The sequence below is a fragment of the Varroa jacobsoni genome, unplaced genomic scaffold (assembly GCF_002532875.2).
Source record: "Varroa jacobsoni isolate VJ856 unplaced genomic scaffold, vjacob_1.0 scaffold_686, whole genome shotgun sequence".
In the NCBI taxonomy this organism is placed as follows: Eukaryota; Metazoa; Arthropoda; class Arachnida; order Mesostigmata; family Varroidae; genus Varroa; species Varroa jacobsoni.
In genome coordinates this window covers 13,811-34,830 of record NW_019213588.1, presented here as the reverse complement: position 1 = coordinate 34,830, position 21,020 = coordinate 13,811, and the positions used below count along the sequence as shown (strand labels likewise).

The 21,020-nt window shown below is 39.7% G+C and overlaps 1 protein-coding gene across 12 annotated transcripts in view; it reads right to left on the bottom strand.

Moving 5' to 3' along the window:
* Nucleotides 1–21,020, bottom strand: part of LOC111262636 (peptidylglycine alpha-amidating monooxygenase) — a 65,800-nt gene that overhangs the window by 33,470 nt on the left and 11,310 nt on the right. For all 12 annotated transcript variants that reach the window (XM_086969250.1, XM_086969244.1, XM_086969246.1 and 9 more), the window contains exons 2-3: nucleotides 19,598–19,795; nucleotides 3,583–3,729 (exon numbers count right to left, since the gene is read on the bottom strand). In XM_086969250.1, the coding sequence (XP_086825376.1) occupies nucleotides 3,583–3,729; nucleotides 19,598–19,795 (345 nt within the window). The remainder of the gene's footprint in view (nucleotides 1–3,582; nucleotides 3,730–19,597; nucleotides 19,796–21,020) is intronic.

The following is a 21,020-nucleotide window of genomic DNA, read 5'->3' as shown; positions in this document are numbered from 1 at the left end:
ATAAAATTTCAGTGATTGAATAATAATGGTTGCCTGCATGTTCGTGATTTGGCTGAACCAGACTAAAATATCGGGGAAAAAAAAAAAGCATTGATTAGCGTATGTAAATGCGCTTGCATTTGATACGTATATTTTCTTCGGTACCAATGATTGCAGTCGTCATAATACGTTTTTTACGTTTAAAAGATACAGACCAGATTCGCAAGAAAGCTTTGCAAGCACCGAAAACAATGCTTACTTCACAAAAACAAACCGTTCCACCCTTTGTCGTCCGTATACAATACCTATTACTAATTTTCGTATCGTTCTTATCCAAACGAGATACCGTTTCAGGGAACTTCACTTAAGAACGTTCAACCTTGAAGATCCGTCGATTAAAAGATGTCAGGTAAAACAAGAAAAACCGTTCGGATGATTTGTGGTAAGCAATAATAATCGAATAGATCGAACGACGCTCACGAAGGCAAATCAATAACGACTTACCAGCCAATGATCATAATGTTTTCATTTATTGCTAACTGGGTTACGAACTAGCGTTCGGACCGTAAAGCTAATACAATATTGATAATGATCATTGTTCTATGCAGTAAAAAGGTGTACAGTTTATGAGAAATTTTCTTGAATTCAAGTTTACCCGAATACCTTTTTCAATGGTTTTTTGTTACCTACAACGAATATATGTAGAAACGAGTAAATAATTGTACACCGATGGGTACTAACAGAAGAACTTGGGCTTGGAGTTTGGGGGATCAAGTAAAGGTAGCTCGAATGACTAAAAAGCATTCAAGCTGACAACTAGCGTATGTAAGCTAACCAACATTACCTTTCCAAGAACATATATTTTTTTTTGTTAATTCAAAATTACAGCAAGGAGATTGACTAGAAAAATCATTAATCGAGGCTGCTATATCGCCAGCGGTAGGTAAACTAGTAGCACTTGTACAATCCCAAACAGGCAAACGAGTAACATGTCAAAATTGTTTAACTTACACTAACTATACTTATGCAACTGCAAACAACAAAGTCAGTAAAGGCTATTAACTTCAACTTACAAAAATAGTGGCCGTTACCAACATAGTTTCCCGAAAAAAAAAAATTGCCGGAAAATACAGCCTTATTTATTGATGTTTTAGAATCGTTATCCCCGGGCGACAATAGCACTACTTCTTTAAACGATTAAAAATCCAATGAGGCAAAATCATTGTTCGGTGAGAAAAATGTGCCAGACAAATTGCCTTTCAAGTCCTTTGCACTCATAACTGCCTAACGGTGTATATAAACATGTTCGCTGCAACTTACCTCGACTTAGACCGTTTAGCATATATATATATATAGCTCGCTCCTTGTCGTCACCAACGTTCAACAGCCATCATTTGGTATCCACCCCTCTAAATAATGCACAAGGAGAGTGAGGCCGTGCAGCACAAGATAACAGGCATGGCAGATGGCAAAATTAAAGACACAGCATTTACCTCGCTTGCTAGCGTGTGGCGCAGTCTTCTTAATCATCAATCGACCGCATCTTTCTCTTCCCGTTCTATTATACTAAATGAGGACCTAACCAATCGAGCCAACATTTCCTTCAGCTTATAAGGCTTCGCTGTGGCCCGCTCACCCTTTAGCGGAGCATCAGCCTGCGGCGTCGGCGCACGAAACGAAAACAAAAATAAAAAACCTTTCGACCTTAATAGTTTGCAGGCATTTCTGCCATATTCTTATTTCTAGTCAAGCCCCTCCCATGCCAAAAACGTCCGAACATCATTGTACAAATGGGTAAGACCTTTTCATGGCCCTATAAAGCAAGCGTGGTCTCATAAAACGTACGTAAACGCATCCAGCCAGTTGCGGCATGTTGTAATCATGCGTTTTACTTCGAACAAATTCGATTAGTCCCTTAAATCCCCATTTTAATTATACGTATTATAGAATACACTATTACATTAAATTAGGATGATCTTAAAAATTTATATTCGTTGCTACATGTTAACAGATTTTTCTGAGAACTAAACGTTTCCAGTGCCTATTTTTTCTTTTTGAGGAGCTGTCCTTATACGTAGAAGGATAGCGCAACAGTTGTCTTTTTATCGCCTATCCATAATGTATCTGAAAATTATTTTTTTCATTGTTAGACTGTCTATTTTTAGTCAGTTGAATTATAAGAGTTTGAAGGATTCTTAGGCAACGCATCGACCTGTCCTCGCTATTACAAAATGAAATATTATTTAACACTACCATTTTGTCACCATCCGAATCAGCGCCAGCAGAAGTACTCTTTTTGGATCTTTTAAGTATAAGCATTTTCTTCAATGTATACCAGCTCCTAGCTCTTGAAACTTTATCATTTATGTAGGGGCATTGTTCCAAAATATAATACGTTATGTAAAAGGCGCTCGATTTATTACGATCCCAAATGAGGTCGAAACGTTGCAGTGGATGATCTATATGCCACATTGGCTACTGCCAGTTGCTAGATCTAGTGTACGGAAGGGTTATCGTTGTGGTTAGTGATGCGGCTGAGGATGAAATACATACAGTCTGAGATGAAATCGTATATCACGGACGACTATCTATACCGTTCTCGGGACTTTGTTGGGCGGCTAGTACTATGCAGCGCCTGGCAAAGCCATTCATGGAAAATATTAAACAACGGCATATTCTTTCCTCCTTTTTCTCCATCTCTATCCTCAATCACAACAGCTATAGGGCAAGACAGAAACACAAAGACAAAGGCAGCAATAGAGAATTGCGGTTGAGAGTTACGCCGGGGCACGTGCGACCTCCTGTCACGAACTATAGAGATAACATCGGAGGCTATACGAATCTGCGACGTTTTGAGGGCATGGAGTGACTGGATTATGGCCGTGTGAACTATATAATGAAAACCAAGTTGCCACGTACTTAGTCAGGTCTTCAAGGTTGTTTGAGGCTTAATAGGTATATTTATATGAATCAAGCATGAAATATATATATGAATATTAAAAACTATATACACGTCTAATTTTTTTAATAGTTCCTTCTTTTGCAAACGCGTGGGCAGAATAAGTAGGAAATCGTGCAGTGATGAATACATGGTTGTAAGATGCACACCCTTAAAATGGAGACATCCCGAGCTTATTGATTTACTGTGACGGATGGTGAAGCCCTTATCATGGTTTTTGGCTAACGGATTTTACATATGTTGATGAAAGCTACGAAGCTAAAGAATTTGTAGATTCATACTTCGGTACGGTGATACCAAGCGTATCCAAATCTGTATACTTGTCGTGAAGTTGCAGAGCATTACCTAAGTGGCAGCCTAAATAGACGCGGTTAGTTTCGAGCCCTCTATGCTCCGTTAGCGTCTATTTGTTTTAGCATTATGAACCCGGACAACTCTATCGTTTCGACTGCTGATTTTTTCATAATAAAAAAGAACGTTTGACATTTTCAGTAATTGTATTTTCTTGTTCTAAGATAGCAAGAACGACTTCCGACAAGGCGATTCGTCGAATACACGGTATTATGCAAAACAGAATGCGTTTCGCACTAGAAAACGTTAGGAGCTTAAAAGTGAAAATAGATAAATAGTAACATTCGATATACCTGATGCAATGCCACATCGGTGACCCAGATGTTATCTTCGAAGTCGATATACAGTCCGTGAGGTAGGATGAAGCGTCTCCGTCCAAATGCCTCCAAAAGGGAACCATTTCGCGGGTCCAAGACCAGTATCGCCGGCTCATCAACAATCTGCAACATTATGAATGAGAGTTGACATTTAAAGTTTAATACAAATCAATGTAACCAGTTTATTTTCGAGGTCATTGGTAAACAAAAGGCGCCCTCAAGGTTCAAGTGAATCCCCCCCCCCTTCCCCACCGCTACCCGCTAAAAGCAGAAACGCTATATATACACTTTAGTGTCGTAAAGTAACAGTGGTTACTTCAACGCTTTTTCAATGCGAAATGAACGCGTTTAATGTACATATTAGGCTCTGATGGATTAACACTATGGTTTAAAAAATAGCGCTACGGTAGAAAAAATTCATCAGCGTGTATTTCAGATCTTCGTTAGCACAAATTGGCTCGTACAGACAACAGATGAAGGCCGTTCGTTGTATCGTTCAAAATACTTTCCTTTCGTTATACGTTGTGACTATGAATACTCCAAGACCGTTTCAATGTCAGTTGTTTACGGCAGGCCAGAGGTGCTTTTTCGAAAACTTACTTTTATTTATCTTATTTGCTGACGTGTATGTACTAGAGTTCAAAAACGCATTGTCTAGAAACTATCATATTCAAACTTCCTATTTTTAATCTTGTAAGTTCACTAAGTGAAATTTGCATCGTCTTAAGAAGATGGGAAAAACGTTTCATGCGCAAGCAGAACATAATTTACTTGGGAAAAGGCGGATGTGCCCCTGGCGTAAATGTGAGCCACAAAACTGTTACTGAAAATAATGATCATATAATCCAAATCGACGCTTTCTATATTGCGCATGTTCGAGTCAGGTATAACGATGTTTGAGGCTTTCACGAAAACAGGCCGGTGATTGTATTATAGCGTTGTTCATCCAAAAACGAAAAATGGTAGTTTATGTTTGCGGTGAAGGATGATTGCCTGTGAAGTCTCGTTTGATCAGCGTACGACTGATGGCAGAAGCACTTTTTTATTAATCACAAGCAGTTCGATCGTTCTTGACAATATTTGGCAGTAGACACCCAGAATAAATGATTAGATTAAAGGCTACCTTTAAAGCTGATGAGCACCAGTTACCTTTGGCAAACACCAAACACCACACAGTATGAGGAAATTATTCATCAACCGGATGAGAAACTCAGTTCGAGGTAGAAAAAAAAAGCGTCCCTCACCATATATAGACACCGGAATCTTGTTAACTAATATTCAGTAAACCTTTAAAGCTACTTTTAACTTATTAGAATTGTTCGTTCGGTAACATGATAGATAAGTGTATGAAAGTGGTGCATGCTCAAGATGCATCGATAGCTTGTACGTAAATAACTGGGTTGCGATACTGGGCTTTCGCCAAGGTCGAACATAGTTAATGAAAGAGTGTGGGCATAGCGTTCGAGAAATAACCGGGAGCAAAACAGAGAATGCGAGCAAATCTTCTGAAATCGAGTTTTTTCTTTTTGTTTTTCGCGCGCTTGGCGTTGTTTTGATTGCTTTTAAATGGAGCGTATAATCTTCAATATGGAAAGTATACGATATGACCATTATTCAATCTTATCATTGATAAGTCACTAAGTTTTAGGTACACGAGTATTAACGCACGAAATCGGCAATTAGTTCGTTTTAATCATTCCATTTTTCTAAACACGACGCTCCGCAGTTAAAAGCGATCTTTCAATGCCGTTTGGTGTTTCCTCAAGGAAATGAAAAGGAGCGATTTAAGCGTTGACTGACCGATGCATTACTACCAATACATACACGAACGCATAAGGATTCAATCTTACAGCCTGCTTTGACCGTCTCTGACAAAAAACCGTCTGCCAAGTTAAGTAGATGATACGATCGAGAAATTACTATGAAAAGGTATCGTCAAAGCGTTCTGAAACCTACCTTATGGTTTAATCCATACCAAGTGAAAGCAGCGTATATATAAATGGGTAACGATCAAATGTACATGTACAAAGGGACATCTGTTGAAACTCAAATTGCATTGAAATTTTCTACAAGTTATTGGTATTTCAGCAAGAGGCTCGTTCACAGTTGTTGTCGTGCGCTCCCATCGTTGGTTGCTGTATTGACCTTAGTTCGGCATTGAGTTTTCATTGATACGCCCAGTGATGTTATAATTTCAGCTCATAAATAATCGTATGGATTAAGTTAGCTTTGCGTTAGTTAAACGTTTCGCGAAATAACATACAAAAAAAAATAAGTGGTACGCTCGACGGCGAGAGAGGCGCCTTGGGGAGAAAAATCATCGAACAGCATAACCATCGGTTTCGAATAAGTAATGGGCTATGATACGAAATAGCAACATCTCATTAGCATAGCATAGAACGAATGAAGTAGACGTTGTATAGGGGAATTATTTTTCTATTTCTATAGATTCTAACTTTTGATTGTAATAACTTGAATAAGCGTACATTGATTAGTACATGTATAAAGCTGCATTGGTCGTCAGTGGCCGGATAGTCAACGTTTTGCTGACTTACGTCTCGCCAACGAAATACGTTTCACAACGGTGTGCATCCTCTTAGTTCTGTGTGTGCAACATCCACTTCTAACAGCTGTACTATTTCGTTCGATTTCGTCAATGTTGTGAGAATCGGAAATTAATTGTGCAATCGTAAGTTAACATGATGACGTATATCACGTCATCATGTTAACTTACGATTAGAGCAAATAACAAGTAACTCGTTTTTTTCCTCAGGATATACATTGCTCTATGCCAGCCGCAAACCGATGTTGTCTAAACTTTTCATCGGGTCCAGTATTTCAGAGTAACATATCGTTCTGTGATCAGATATAAAACAGTCTGAGAACATGATTCGAATAATATGACCTTTTTAGTTTCTGTTTGGAAGCTAATGGCTAACAAAAAAATTCTGCAAGAGGGCCCCGTCCATTGTGAAGGCAGTCTTCATTTTCCTGTCCTGACCTTCGGGGACAGGAAGAACCGTTTCTATAACGAGAACGTCCGCTTGCAGGCAATGCAACGCAACCACCAGCGCGTTTCAATGCCTATTGTTGCATCTAACAAAATGTAGTTGTGATATACAAATATACTGATAATTCAACTTCTAAGAACCAGGTAAAATTTTGTTCGAGAGATTTTCATGTAACGCCGATGCCACGCACTCGTCGCAAAGGGAATCACTAGTAGGATAGTATTGTTCGAAACACAACAAACGGCGACGCGAGATCGTAGTATGACTGATCATTTATTGATATGTAAACATATGGTTCAACAATAATGAGAACGTATTAGAGGCTAGCCAACGCTAAATATGTGATCCGATTTGCATTATCTACTTGTGAATTTTTCCAAGGCCGTCTCGTCTCACTGCAGTAAGAGCGACTGTACGATTGTTTTTTTCTGAACTCTAAGAGAGCTCAGAAAAACAACTTACCTACAAAGTTATAAGAGAACTTTGTTAAGTCTTTTCATCAGATTTATGTAGCGTCGTCGACGAGTGACAAGCGACGCCTATGCAAATTCTGTACAACTTTATAGGGATTTAAGGTTCCCACTCGTGTTTCGACAGTCAATACCGGCGTATCAATGTCGGCGTTGTGTATCAATGTATAGAAACGACTATAGATGAGGCGAAGGCGTCATGTCCTACTTTTTGCTGCCCTGGTTCACTCTCCGCTTCTATGTGCAACATAGTAAGACACAAGTTCAACCAAAGGGGCTGTTGCGCCGCGAGTGCAATATCCGCGTACTTCTACAGTCGTCATACCCTAAGATCAACTACACACACAAAACAGACCACAGAACCCCTCCGAACTAAGCAGACCTTCTAGGTTTCCTAACAATACTCAGCGCTACAGTCTACGAAAGAGAGAGCGCAAAACTATACCGCAATATCTACTCTATGGAATTTTCTCTGAACCAGCAAACCTGATAATGTACAATTCTCGCTAAAGACCAGGAGGCGCTGATGGACCGACGAAAAAAACAAGCGGAATGTTGAAACAACTTCCGATATAGAACTTTTTTCCTGCTGTTGCTTTTTGTCCTTTTTCCTCACCTCATCCAAACTAATGCCAGCGAATTATCGAAAGGATGGTCCAGCCTTGCAGTAACTAACTTCGACCGGTCAGAAAGACAACACCGGCGCCTCCATTGCTGATGCTGGCGCCACCATTGGCCGTCTACCATCCGCTGCCCGTAACGAGTGAAGGCATATTGTAGATTCGCGTAGAAGCAGCGGGAAGGGCAATATAGTAGCCGCAAACGCGAATTGTGACCGTAGGTATAGGCAGCAGGAATTTCCTTTTGCGCAGTTAGCAGAATTTACTCCTTTTCAGTTTGTTCGACGACGTGATGCGATACATGACCAATGTGCGTATTGATATTTGTGCATAGGATAGACCTTGTACAAGGTGTCGAGATATGAGGAACATACAGCAGTGCATATGTTTCTTTAACCTTATCGCGGTAAGATCGCGAATGGCTACTAGTGCAACTTCTTTGTGAAGCTATATTGTCAAGAAGGGCACCATGTAGTCGATTCCTAGAAGCTTTCACACCAAACATTCTCCTAGTTGCCCCAGCAACAGATGTTATTGGTCCTACTAAAGTGTACATGCATTGGTCTTCAACTAATCTGATATATCTTTAGGCGTACTTAACCCTACGTACTCTGTGACCACGTCAGCTCAAGATAGAGCAAACGGTTTAAATGGCCTCGACAATCGTCGGCCACATTGCAGAGCCGCCAATGCCACTTCCACCATCTCCTTTTAACTGCCTGATTCCTGAGAGATCAACAGACATATCCGAATGCTGAGACCAACGCGGAACCTGGCTATCGGAACGCCTGACTTATTGATTATTCCCCAAGGAAAAGCGTCTGAACTGAACAAACTTAAGGCTTCGTACATCTCCACGTAGACGGTATGGCACGAAGGCGACGAAGACGGCAATGGCAATGATAAGCTGCGTGTCCGCGGGTTAATGTGGATAAGCGTGCTCGCCGTTCTCTCTTCTCAGGCCCCCCCATCTAAATTGCATATCTCCTTCTTGTGGCGCCGCTGCTCTCAGCGAAAACGGAGTTAGCATTAGGTCTAAAAATTGACAGTCACCCCGGTAACAGTTGCTATTTGAGGCTGCAGACATGAAATCCAGTGGTTGTTCCTGAACTAAATAGACGAACTCATCGAAGCAGCATGGATGACTTGGCAAGCTTTCGACACGCGTAATTCATAATCAGCTCGGTATAAGGATAGTATCACTAAGCTAGGAGGTTCGATGGACGACGACGTGCCATTCTAACCGCTGATATTTGGGAGCACAACACGACAGGCGCTTCGTGTGCTCATGCAAATTTCTACCCAAAGAGCTGACCCCGCTGTCCGTAATTTGCTCATAGCCCATTAGCGTTCGAAGCTTCCTACTCCATCTTGACGTACCCTCGCGCCGCTGAATCCCCTTCACAACAATAGCTTTACCGAAACTGATAATGACGGTGATGGTAACGGTAGTCAAGATGCCGCTGCAATAGGGTTGCGTAGAAACCTGAACTCAGCTGACACTCGAAACTCCGGTCTGACATGAGTTCTTGCATGACTCCTTGGGTATAGGTGAACGGCCAAGAGGGATAAAAAAGGAATCGGGTCGCCTCAAAGGTTGTACGCCGCTGTCGCGCCGGGTTGGCTGTCGGTTACCGATGTACACTTCACGATGCATACTTGCAGCTGTTTCGGGCTGCACACGCAGTTCAGATAGCTGGATGGAATTGTTTGATTCTTACTTCAACGTACGATCTGCCTACTACTAGCACAGCGACAGAACTGGATGACCAAACAAATAGAGATTAATCTTTCGCCTGACGTAAGCCAATTTACAAAGCGGAATGAATGTCTATATTTTACCAGTAAACCCAGTAAAATTCTTTCAGGACGTTAAACCTGAAAGTTGAACTAATGCTAGAACAAGGTGCTGATACATTAAAAACGCACAGAACATGTCCCGCCTAGATTTATTTGCTTCGAAATGCACGAAGGTTTTTACACTCATTGTGTGCAATAAGCTGTAAATACCACTAGTAGACCCTTGACTATGAATGCTAGTTCCCTGCGTAGAATGATACGGGATTTATCTTAGAGCCGTGCATCATTGTTTATGAACAACGACTATATTTTTGCCTTGTTTATTATTGATTGATATATGATGTATTTTTAGATGAAGCCAAGTGACTCGAAGCGGTTACCGTCAACCAGTATTTAAAAAATGTAACTCTATCCTGGCTAACGGTTTCACAGTCTGAATACATAAATATAGTTAATATAGATTTACTTTGAAGGACCTTTCGAAAAAAGTACTAGCCGTTTTTCTAGCTAGATGATTTCAAAGTCACATATCTCGCAAAGTAAATGTGAAAGATATTGCTCGTAGTGGTCCATTAACTAAGGAAAAATTTGATGAAAGCTGAGTAAAATCGCCACTTCGCTTCTATTAGATATTGCCATACAACTAAACATAATACCCCCTATTTTTTTGAAATTGTTTAAAATAATTGGAATTAAAAAGAAAAACTGTTCAACCCTTTGGAAAAAGCTGGCTACAAAAAGCTTTGGCCTGAACTTGACGTTAAAGAACTTATTCAATCGTAATTCCATTCGCATAGAAGCGTAACAAAATTAAGTCACGCGTGAGGGAACATGGATCTTGTTCGGCAATGTTATGCAAATAAAAAATGAAACCCAGACTGAAGCAGTAATCCTATCTGTTTAATGGGCTTGAAAAGGAATAGTGTAGGATCATTGCTGCCAGCTAGCAAAACGATTGACTCAGGCCTCTGCTAACAAGAATACAATAAGCCACTGAAAAAATTGATCGGGACCAGTGAGACCGTCGAGTTCGTTGTAATAATACCAGACAAAGTTAAGAGAACTTGAATGGAAATTTTTAATCCTCTGTGTAACTCATAATATCTCGTATCATCAAGCTATCGTCTATTTCGGTTCTCACAGAACTTCCTTAGCGGCGCTACTTTATTTTCACTTTATCGCCGAAACTTATCGCAGTCTTTTGCCCACGATCGACAGAAGTTATACAGTGGCGCAATTGGAGTGTTACCAAGAATGACAATTATCGATAAAAATTTTACTTCAATGGTATTGTTTTAAAATATAAAACTATATTTGTTTCCATTTTGGTTTGAAATGGATAGTACATTTTCCACAACCTGATATTAAATATTGTTGAGCTTCATCTATCGTGAGCAGCCCCTGTTTTTTTGGAATTGTTTAAAATAATTGGAATACACTTTACGGCAAACATCTTCTGCTTAATATTGTTTCTTCGCGACGGCCAAACCCATCACCGAAAGACCTTATGTCCGCTAGGCGCAATAGGTGCTAATTCGAGATGAGTATCGTGCACTGCATCATACAGCCGCTCTGAAGTCAGAAGCAGGCCAACCGCATAAGCGTCCTGTTTCATTTTTCCAAAGCGATTTTTAAATGCATGTATAATCAAAACAACGACCTAAAAGGCATAGCAACTTTAATACGTATTTTATAGTAACAAAGGAATCCAACATAGGACGTTTATGGTACATTTATTTTGAAAAGTGTACTTTGTTCGCGTATCGCTATAAAATACGAGGCATTTTTGGTTCTTTAGAGACATACGTAAACGCACCAAAGGAGCATATGCACCTTTTATATCAGCGTCGACTAAGCGTTTGTTGCGGTGGGTCCATCAACGCACCCCCCATCCACAATTACCGCTGTCCTCTCAGACTCGCATATGAAAGGGATAAGATAATTTTGGCGAACATTAGCTCCTTGATAACGCTGCACGAGAAAAAATGAAAGTAAGGCCGGCCATAGTTTTCCTGAACATAATAGGGTGCTGAAAATTTGTATAATGATGCATAGAAGCACTACACACATTCATACAGCGAAAAGAAGGGCTATGACATCAGTTAATAATGACGGCACGCGAAATGCCGAATTGTTTCCGATGGCCTTTCAAAGTCAATCGATGAGATGCATGCATACAATCCAAGAAAGTTCTTGGCGATAACGACATAAACAGGACTTGAATGATGAAAAAACACGGATTGTCGCGTTCTGAATAAACTTTGAACAAATAACTTTTATTTTTCAAAAGACTCAAAACGATATGCCATTGAGGAAGTGTATGACTTACTATTCCAAGCCAACATAATTAAGTTCCATCATACAAGAGCGTCTTAAATTCAAATGGTTTGTTTGATACGGGGTACTGTTTGTCTTTGATACATCTGTCTGTATCTGGTATTTGTATAGAGCTTTATCGGTCCGCCAATCTGGCACTGAGTTAAATAGTACGCTGTGAATAAGAAGAGCCCATGGTTGGTTTATGCACTACAGTGATGCCCTTCTGACATTTGTTACTCATGACTGAATAGACGAGTAAACCACTAAATGACAAAGACTACAATTTACGTCAACGATGGTAGTGTGAGGACTCAGACGGGACGACGAAGCATGCACAGTAAAAGTCTTCAACTGAATCCCACGATAGTAACAGCTAGAAAAGCGGTTATAACAATAGTAATAATAGTTTCGTCAGGCAGAAAATAACAACAATCACGCCAATGGCAACCACGACCATGCCGCATCCAGACGTCAACGTCCGAAATTACCACAAACCACCACTCCCTTGTTCCTCTTTCCGTTCGGCAAAAGAGGGTACTATTATGGCCTTCGGAACGATTTGTATCCATTGGTGCGCGGCACACAAACATGGTATAAGTAACGGAACGTTTAATTATGCAACAAAAAAGTATAGACGGGATGGATTTTTCGGACAAGTATGTAAAACCGATACTCGTTCGCTCAATCGAAGGAGGTTTTTCTGCCGCTCGGTGACAGTTTCGTAGGGTTGATCCGTACACGCGAATTGAAAGAGATACACTGCAATGGGGTTATCGATTGCATGTAGGCTGCCGACTCTGCAGAGGAAAGATTCGCTGTTACTGTTTAAGCTATATTGTTATTATTGATTGACTCGCAATAGATACACACAACGCGAATGTCATAGATACACACAATGCGCGTGTCTTTCTCACAGTTCGTCGCTGATCATATTATTTAGCTGCTACTCATTAAACGGATAAATAATAGTTTCGTTTAAGTAGGAACGTTTTTTTTGTCTCTACTTCTTATATGGCTATATAAAGATCAGCGCAGTAAGGACAGGGTCTCGATGGTGATAAATGATCAGCCGCTTAAATGAGCCTACTTTATCCTTTTCTCAGTTGCCTTATAAAGTAACTTCTTTTAGCTGCTATATACCTGTATAATGGTTAACGTTTAGAAGATTTAAGTAGAAAGAATATCTGATGACCTTTTCGCTTAGTAATACGCCGCTGTATATTTAAAGTTTATGCACTTAGGAACTTCTAAACATCCGTATGATAAAGCCGTCGTTAATTTTTTGTAGCGTACATTGTTATATGAAAAAGAAATAGTATCTTGCATACTGTTTCCATCGGCGTAGCACAGAATACCAGATACCGAAGTATCCCCAAAATAAATTCGACCAATACGGAGCAATATCAGTCGGCAATGTTCGTTCTAGTGAAGCCAAAACAAAGCAATATCTTGTTCGTCTATTGTATGAAAGAAACGATATACGACGCCTCGGGAGTCCGAGATGATTTTTAAGCTAAAAAAGATATTTCCCTTTTCACCCTTGAAGCTGTGATCGTCTGCTTGACATTGAGCATAATTGACACTACGCGTATAATTACCGAGAAGGACAAGTGCCTTGGCGGTTAACGTCCGCCGGGCAAAAGGCGACACATCAGAGCCTTCCCAGTGTCGCTCGACCCACAAATAGGCATCGTAGCAAGAAGTTCCACAAACCGAAACGAAAATCATAAGCGTATGAAGAATAAAGGCTCTAATGTGATAGGCCAGTTTCGCTATTTTATCAGAGCGTCAAATATGATTGTATGCACCGCATACAGAGCCAATAAATAAATGGATGTGCGGAAACAAACGCAACAGTATTCAACGTACAGGTTTTCCAGTGTTCGATACCACGATTCGCCTTATAATTTAAAGCGAACGTTCTGCAATCGATAACGTTTTAAAATGTCTGAAGGAAAGAGTATCCAAAATCGCTTTGTAACACACAGGACAAAATTAAAGCATTATCTCAATGAAACATAAGATAGCGAGTTTTTAACATGGCTTTTTTCTGTCAGGGCGTTCGACGTTAGTATCTCAAGGAAGTGACTTAAATCGGTTATTTATTTGTTTAATTAAAACAAACTTTTAATTAAGATTGCTCTCGGCATATAAAGGAAGCAACCGTCTACATAAAATGTATGGCCTGTTGTAGTAAAAAATGGTCGTCGCTTCGACTGTTTCTAGCTTAGTGCTCATTGCAACTAACCTTTAATTTATAGCGTATTATTTACGAAGTTCTTGTATAATATTCAAAAAATACGTTTTATGTATGAATAGAAAACGCGTTCACAGGCTAAATACGTTTTTTTTTATTTGGTTGTTTTTACTATGTGAATAAGTTGCTGAAACAGCTTCTTGAGAATACTATCAAGGACTTGCCCCCTCCCCTTCCCCACCAAAAAGTCTGGTCGAGGCCGATTTTGCTGAACTTATTTGGTGTTTACGAAACGGACTGGTAAGCATACTTTATGGCAGCCATTTGCCAACGCTAAAATTGAGCCAGCAACGGCCACCCGCTCATGGCTACTATGGTAGCGCGTTTCAACAAATGCGCATTACCCCCAAATCAGGCTGGCATCAACCTATTTGGCTGTAATCATGTGCTACTTATGATACTCGCTAACAGCTTTTTACTTTAGAGTATATCGCACCATTCCAGCCATACATATTTCACAGTAGAATAGAGCAGCCTCACAGTTTTAACTTTAACTGTTAAGTTGCGTTTAGACAAGCATATTTTAAGCGTGCAGATCGGAGTGCATTATACGTAGGCACAATACTGAACGAAGGCGCGTTTATTGAGGTATTCTTCTATAATAAGGTAGTCGCGCTTATATTTACTTACCTGTCCTGTATTAAGCAGCAGAATATATAGCGAAACACTTCTTAATCATATATATATCAGAGTTGATACACAAAATTTGCTCCTCCTTAATGTATGTATTGCTCGATATTATCCGAAAACAACTTCTACTTACACACAATCTACAACGATTAAACTATTTACTAGTTGTATCAAGTATAGCTTAAGAGATATTACTTTCTGCGCTTGCCAAATTAATTATCTATGACCTTCTGAGACACTTCATGTGAGCACAACGCGTTTATTTCAATTATATACTTTTACGTACATATTCGTTTAGATTAATTAAAGGGCCTCGACATACTCGAAGTACTTTCGGGCAAACTACTTCCTTGTGAATATCACAAAGGAGACGGCGGAGGCAAATTGCAGAAAGCGCTTGCTCCGAAATGGGCCCGTTGGGCTAATAATGAGCTCCTCTGGCAAAGTAAACGCTATAACGCCCGTCAATCTATACAGCGCCCCCAAAACGACGCACCCGCTAGTCATCTTTAATGCGAAACAATCCCGAGCAGCCTGTGAAACTTTCTAAACTAGTAGTATTTAAAGCACGCTAATGACATGTGCCCAAGTATAGATGCAGAGCTCTACGTGCGAAAACGTGTTCGGTTGTCTCGTGCTCCTGGCTTTTGTGAATGTCTTCCTCTGCCGAGATCTGCCATTCGGCAACGATACCAAATGCTAGTTTATAAGCAATTTGTCTAATGTTGAAGGCCAAAAAACGTTCGCAGCTGGCAGAGATTGGCTAGCAAGTTTTGCGCCTCAAACTGGCCTTACAGCTCTATAAAACGAGCCACAACTGTAGCTGACTGCAAGTCCGTTATGTTTGTCTCTAAACGGCTTGTCTCTACTGCGGAACGACGGATGTCCTCTATTTTCTAACTAACTTCATAAACATAATAGCTTTGTAGTATTCTTAAGTTATGCAGTAGAGACGACAACGTTTCTTATGACTTGAGCTGAAACGGACGCGCCTTTTGGGAACAACTTAACTATGGGCGAGCATCCGACGCTTTCTGAACGAGTATAATAAATTAAGATTATTACATAACACTGTGATAAGCAGCTCATGATATTTTCACAGTTTTTCGGTTGTGCTTTATAAAGCTACCTGCGAAATAGCATAAGCACTCCTAAACTAACTGGCAGTAAGTAATTTGCATCTAATGTACTAAAAACCGGCTTGTTACCCGTATATATATATATATATATATATATGTGTCTCTGTGCGCGTTCGCTTCTCAAATGCTTGAGACACTACGAGCAGCGTTACTTGCAGATTTTATAATAATTTCATATATTATTTCGTTTCATAGCACTGCTTTCTCGTCAAAAGTACACTTTGCGTTAATCAGCGTTATCTGACACTATCGTTTTTCTTGTTATAGTAAGGTTATTGTGGATATGGAGATTTCTGACTGCACACGAACCTCCTGCGGCACCGGAGACGTATGCAACGCTTTGGACATAAATTATCGAAGTATTCGCCACGCTATCGAACGCTTTTTGTTGGATAACGCCATGGATTGAACTTCTCGTTGTAGATAGGTACTCACTACTATTATTCTTCATAGGATCAGTAAAAAAAAACTAAAAAATAAAAACATTTCATTATTGTTTAACATCATAATTAACAAAATAACACCATAACAACAATAATATTTGAAGAAACGGAAGCTGTTTCAAGTATCAAATATCAAAACTTGAAAAACAAACATTATATTATCGAACAGCAATGTTCTTTCGATACTCTTCAACCAGAGGCTTAAGAACAGACCCCTGTACATTTCAGCTAAATGTTCTACAATGACGGTACTATTCATCCAGAAGGCATTAAAAATCGCCTTCCTGCTTTAATATTTTTATAAGGAAAAAAAGCAACAGGATGACTTTGGACTTATCAGACTTCCTTAAGTAAATCTCTTGTCGGGAATTTCAGGATTTACATCTCCTCCTCCCACACACACACACAGACACACACACACGCACACACCCACACGCACATCAGCTAAAGTTGAGGCGCAAATGCTCACCTTAGGAAACGAAATGTACATTTTTTTAGTTTGTTTTAGCAGCGGTAGGTAAAGCCATCAAAGATTCAAGTTTCACATTGGGCATAGAAACTGCACATCTAAGCCGCTAACGACTCACTGCTCGATCGTTTACGCTACGGACGAGCTACTGTGACACGGACAACGCGGATAAAATACGCAACGAATCCAGCAAACGTATATTCTGTAAATACGATAAATTACTCTTACTAAATTTGATACTACTACTATGTTTTATCGAAAGCAATCTTTTCATGGTGAAAGGCTTTTCTAAACATTAGCTTGATAGTTACAATGACACGTAAAAAAAACAAATATCAATTTATAGAGATATTAGGTTAAATAATATCAGTTGAAAAACGTTTCATTCTGAAAGTCTCAAAAAAAATTGCCGCCCAGAGCTTACTTCTTTGTAATGTATTAGCTTAATCAAATGTTTTATATATGTTAACAATTAGGACGCCTCGTTCGTGAAGGTCAGACCTGGATGTAGTGTGTTAGGACATGTGTCTTTAGTCAGCGAGGCCAGCGACTCGAACAAGAAAGGCAGCTTTCCGTTTTAAGTTTTTGCAGCGTTCTAGGATGGCTCCGAGCAAAAGAGACGCGGATTTTCTTCGGGGTTTAATTTTTCTAGATAAGATACGATAGCGAGTTAACCGCGGTCCTATATTTAAGTCAGCACAATCGACTACTACCGATGTGGACGGATACGTTAAAAAGGTAAAACGGAGTTTTATCAATCTTGCCAAATAACAATATCCATGAAGGATATGGTAGCTGAATTTAAACATTTCCTTCTTAAATCAGTACCTTTCATAGATCACAGCTTATAGCTACGGGTTAGTCTTAAGTAGTAATATAAGTTACCGGATTAGTTACATGAGATAAGTGTCGAAATTAGATCAACGTTTCAATTCTATTTAGCGTTGAAGAGAGATGTTGTGAACTTACAGTAGTGTCAAATTGCAATGACAAAAGAGACCCAAAGGCAAGTACCTCGATTTCAACTTTGTCCCCTAAATGCCTCCCTTTTTCGCGAAGTAGCTTCTTGCGCTATAGATGCACTGACCGAAGACAAAATTAACAATTCTAGTAAAAAAAAAAAAAAATATTATTTAATAATAATTGTGCTAGTAGGACACCTGCCTGCGATCGATAACCGTCAAATTGGTTGGCACTGCCAATTCGTGTCGAAATAAAACGATCCCAGGCCCAGACGAAAATAGAGAAGGGCAATAAAAACAACTATCTTGTCAAAGAGGAAGAGTTCTCATACGAATATGATCATGTTGAAAACAATAGCCCGGCTAGGTTCAAACAATAATGATTTTCTGCCAATTGAACTTGAATCTACAAGGAATATTGGTGGTACGAGAGTCGTTTAGATCGCCGTAACCTATCCATGTTTAATCGCGGTTCCTGTCATTGCTACTAACGATTATACCTAGAAGTTGAGAAAGCGTTGACTACCAATAGCATCGCTATGAGAATTTTACAATCGACAATGTAGCCTGAAACTCCTATAAGGTCACTGTAAGGTTTTAGTTCTGAAAATTAGAGAAATCTATCGCAAGAGAAACGTTTGCCGAATCTACGGAGTGACAACGTATATTGATATATAAAAGAAGTAATGCAATATTTAAGTATCAGTAATCTCAGTTTAGAGGTAACCTGATAGAAGCTTTGCATCATATAAAGATTTAAATGTCACAAGGAGACGTGATTCATCCTTCTTGGCGCCTAGTAGACGATTGTTTTTGAACAGGCGTGTTAATGATCAGCAACTTACTTTCATCGACAAAGTTTGCTGGCCATCACTTCTTCAAGATGAGCATCGCCACAATGATGATCCGTTATGACTGACCGCCATCTTATCAATATACAAAGCCAATCATGGTCAACTAGCCTAGTTTTATCCATTATTTAGAGAAAAGGCGAAGTAAGGTGCAACTATACGGAAACTCCTTTATCGACAATGTAACATTTGCATAGTTGTTACTACCGTTATCGGCGAACTTGTAATACAGTGGCTCACTTTTACAGAGCGGTGCGCCTCATACCCTGCGCTCCGAATAACTCGTAAAAGGCCGCATTTTCTTTTATAATGAAAAATTAGTCCTACACTGTGAACAGGCAACAGAAGATCAAGCCATTGTTGATGGCTCAAATATCAGTGTCGCGAAACAAAGTCATCATTGCAGGGAAGTATGAACATCGAGCATTGTGAGCACCAGGATTGCAACACAGGGGGCAAAAGATGCTGCTTCACCGGCGTTTCATAGACCTGTTGGAAGGAATTCAAGTGGGTTTGGCCAAGATCCACTTCTGCTAGACCTTTAGTAGGGGTACAGAGTTAATGCGGTATCGAAGGGCCAGTACAAACAGCCTTGAATGTGATGAAAGGAAAAGAAAACTTGAATGTAAATAATCGATATTTACAAGGCGCTAAGTTCACCCCTCTCTCTGACATAACACTGAAAGCATCTTCAGAATAATTATTTAAGTTTTCTTTTTATATAATTATCTCAAATAATATACGTACGATTATGGATGTTCGTGTCGAATATTTCAGCGACTTATTCGCACTGATATGGCACCATGCATGAAAATACCTACGTGTTTATATTGTATGCCTTACATTACAAAAATCCCTCAGTTATCCATTCGAGATTAAAAAAAAAACAAAACGGGGAGTTACCTGCTCTTTCCATAAAAAAGAAAGCTAGAACAGAAGTAAGGACAAAGTCTTTTAGAGCTGTCATGGTGTCGCCTCTCGCGCGTGCGTCGTATATCTTAGGAGCTTATAAGTACTTACCTGTGTTTGGTTCTGAAAGACGTTTTTGTAGTCGAAGCTACGCGGGTCCCAGACGTTAGATCCTCGATGGAAGACAAATACCTTGCCCATGGAATCGACGTGTACGCCACACACTTCGCCTAACAGCTCGGAGCGCAAAATCTCGGCATTCGGCCACGAAGGATCTTCACGGATGAAATTCGGCTGGTCCTCTAGAACCTGCGACATAACAAAACGAAATGCAACGTTATAACGTCTCGTATCTTACCGTGAGCACTTGAGGCGTCTTTTCAGTCCCATTTTCAATATAATGAAACGTTCAAAAGTACGTAGGTGTATCAAGCGAGAGAAGATTTTTGCGCATTTATGTGCTTTTCGATGCACATACAAACTTTGAAATTGAATATAGAAGTGAAAAATAGAAGAAACAAGTTCGAACAATAATACAGTGTATTTCTAAAAGAGTAACAACATCAAATGATAAACGTTTGTGCCAGCCAACAATTATTGCTAAAATAATTTATGTCTCTATATCAACATATATAAATAGCCAATATTCAGTAATTACTATGCATTGTGATTAGTTATTTATTCTACTGTATTAGATGAATGAACCGACTATTTGTCTACGTTGTCATCTCGGCAACGACCATTACACACAGGAGTAGAAAACACAAAACCGTGTCGCCCGCCATTATTTAAACTGAGATATATTCCTATATATTATCAAGCAAAGAGTTCTTATTTTGATTTTCGAGCTTTCTATCAGCAACATTAAGGCTGTCAGTGTCGGCGGGTGGCTATTGTCTAATAAAAGCTATCTCGAACTCGAATTTTACTAAAGCCGATCAACAATCTACAATGCTGTAGCACCGATTTCAGTGTATTCTGAGAAAAGTTGCAGACCCTAAACGTCGTAATTATCCGTCGTATAGAGCTTCAAGTATGACTCCATTGTTTGTGACTAATACCAGTGAATACTGGGACAGGGTTTCGGTTTTGCCTTTTTTTGCTTGTACTCCTTTAACCGTCCGTATTCGTTCTTTCCATGTGTTCAATTTAGGCCATCACCTAGAATAAGGATGCTATATATTGCAGCCAGAAAATCGGCTAAAGCTTCAATCCTGATGCATACATAAATCTACACGTCTATTGTAGGCTTAAGTGTATACACGTGTATTATGAACCAAGCTCCTTTAATCTATTCCTGCCTCGATCAGCTCTGTGCAGCCCTGGTTCCCTGATCTGAATAGCTTGCAGCCTTATACTGTCGTAACCTAACGAAACATGTATGTTGACTTGTGCATTTTTTCTCTTATCATACGCCTTCAATATTGCTAACGCCGAAGCAAAGGACAGTATCAAGATGTAAGTTATGACGCGGAGGGTGTCCAGGTTCGCTCGCATAAGTGGAACTTACAGATAATCCTAACTTTTAAGATCA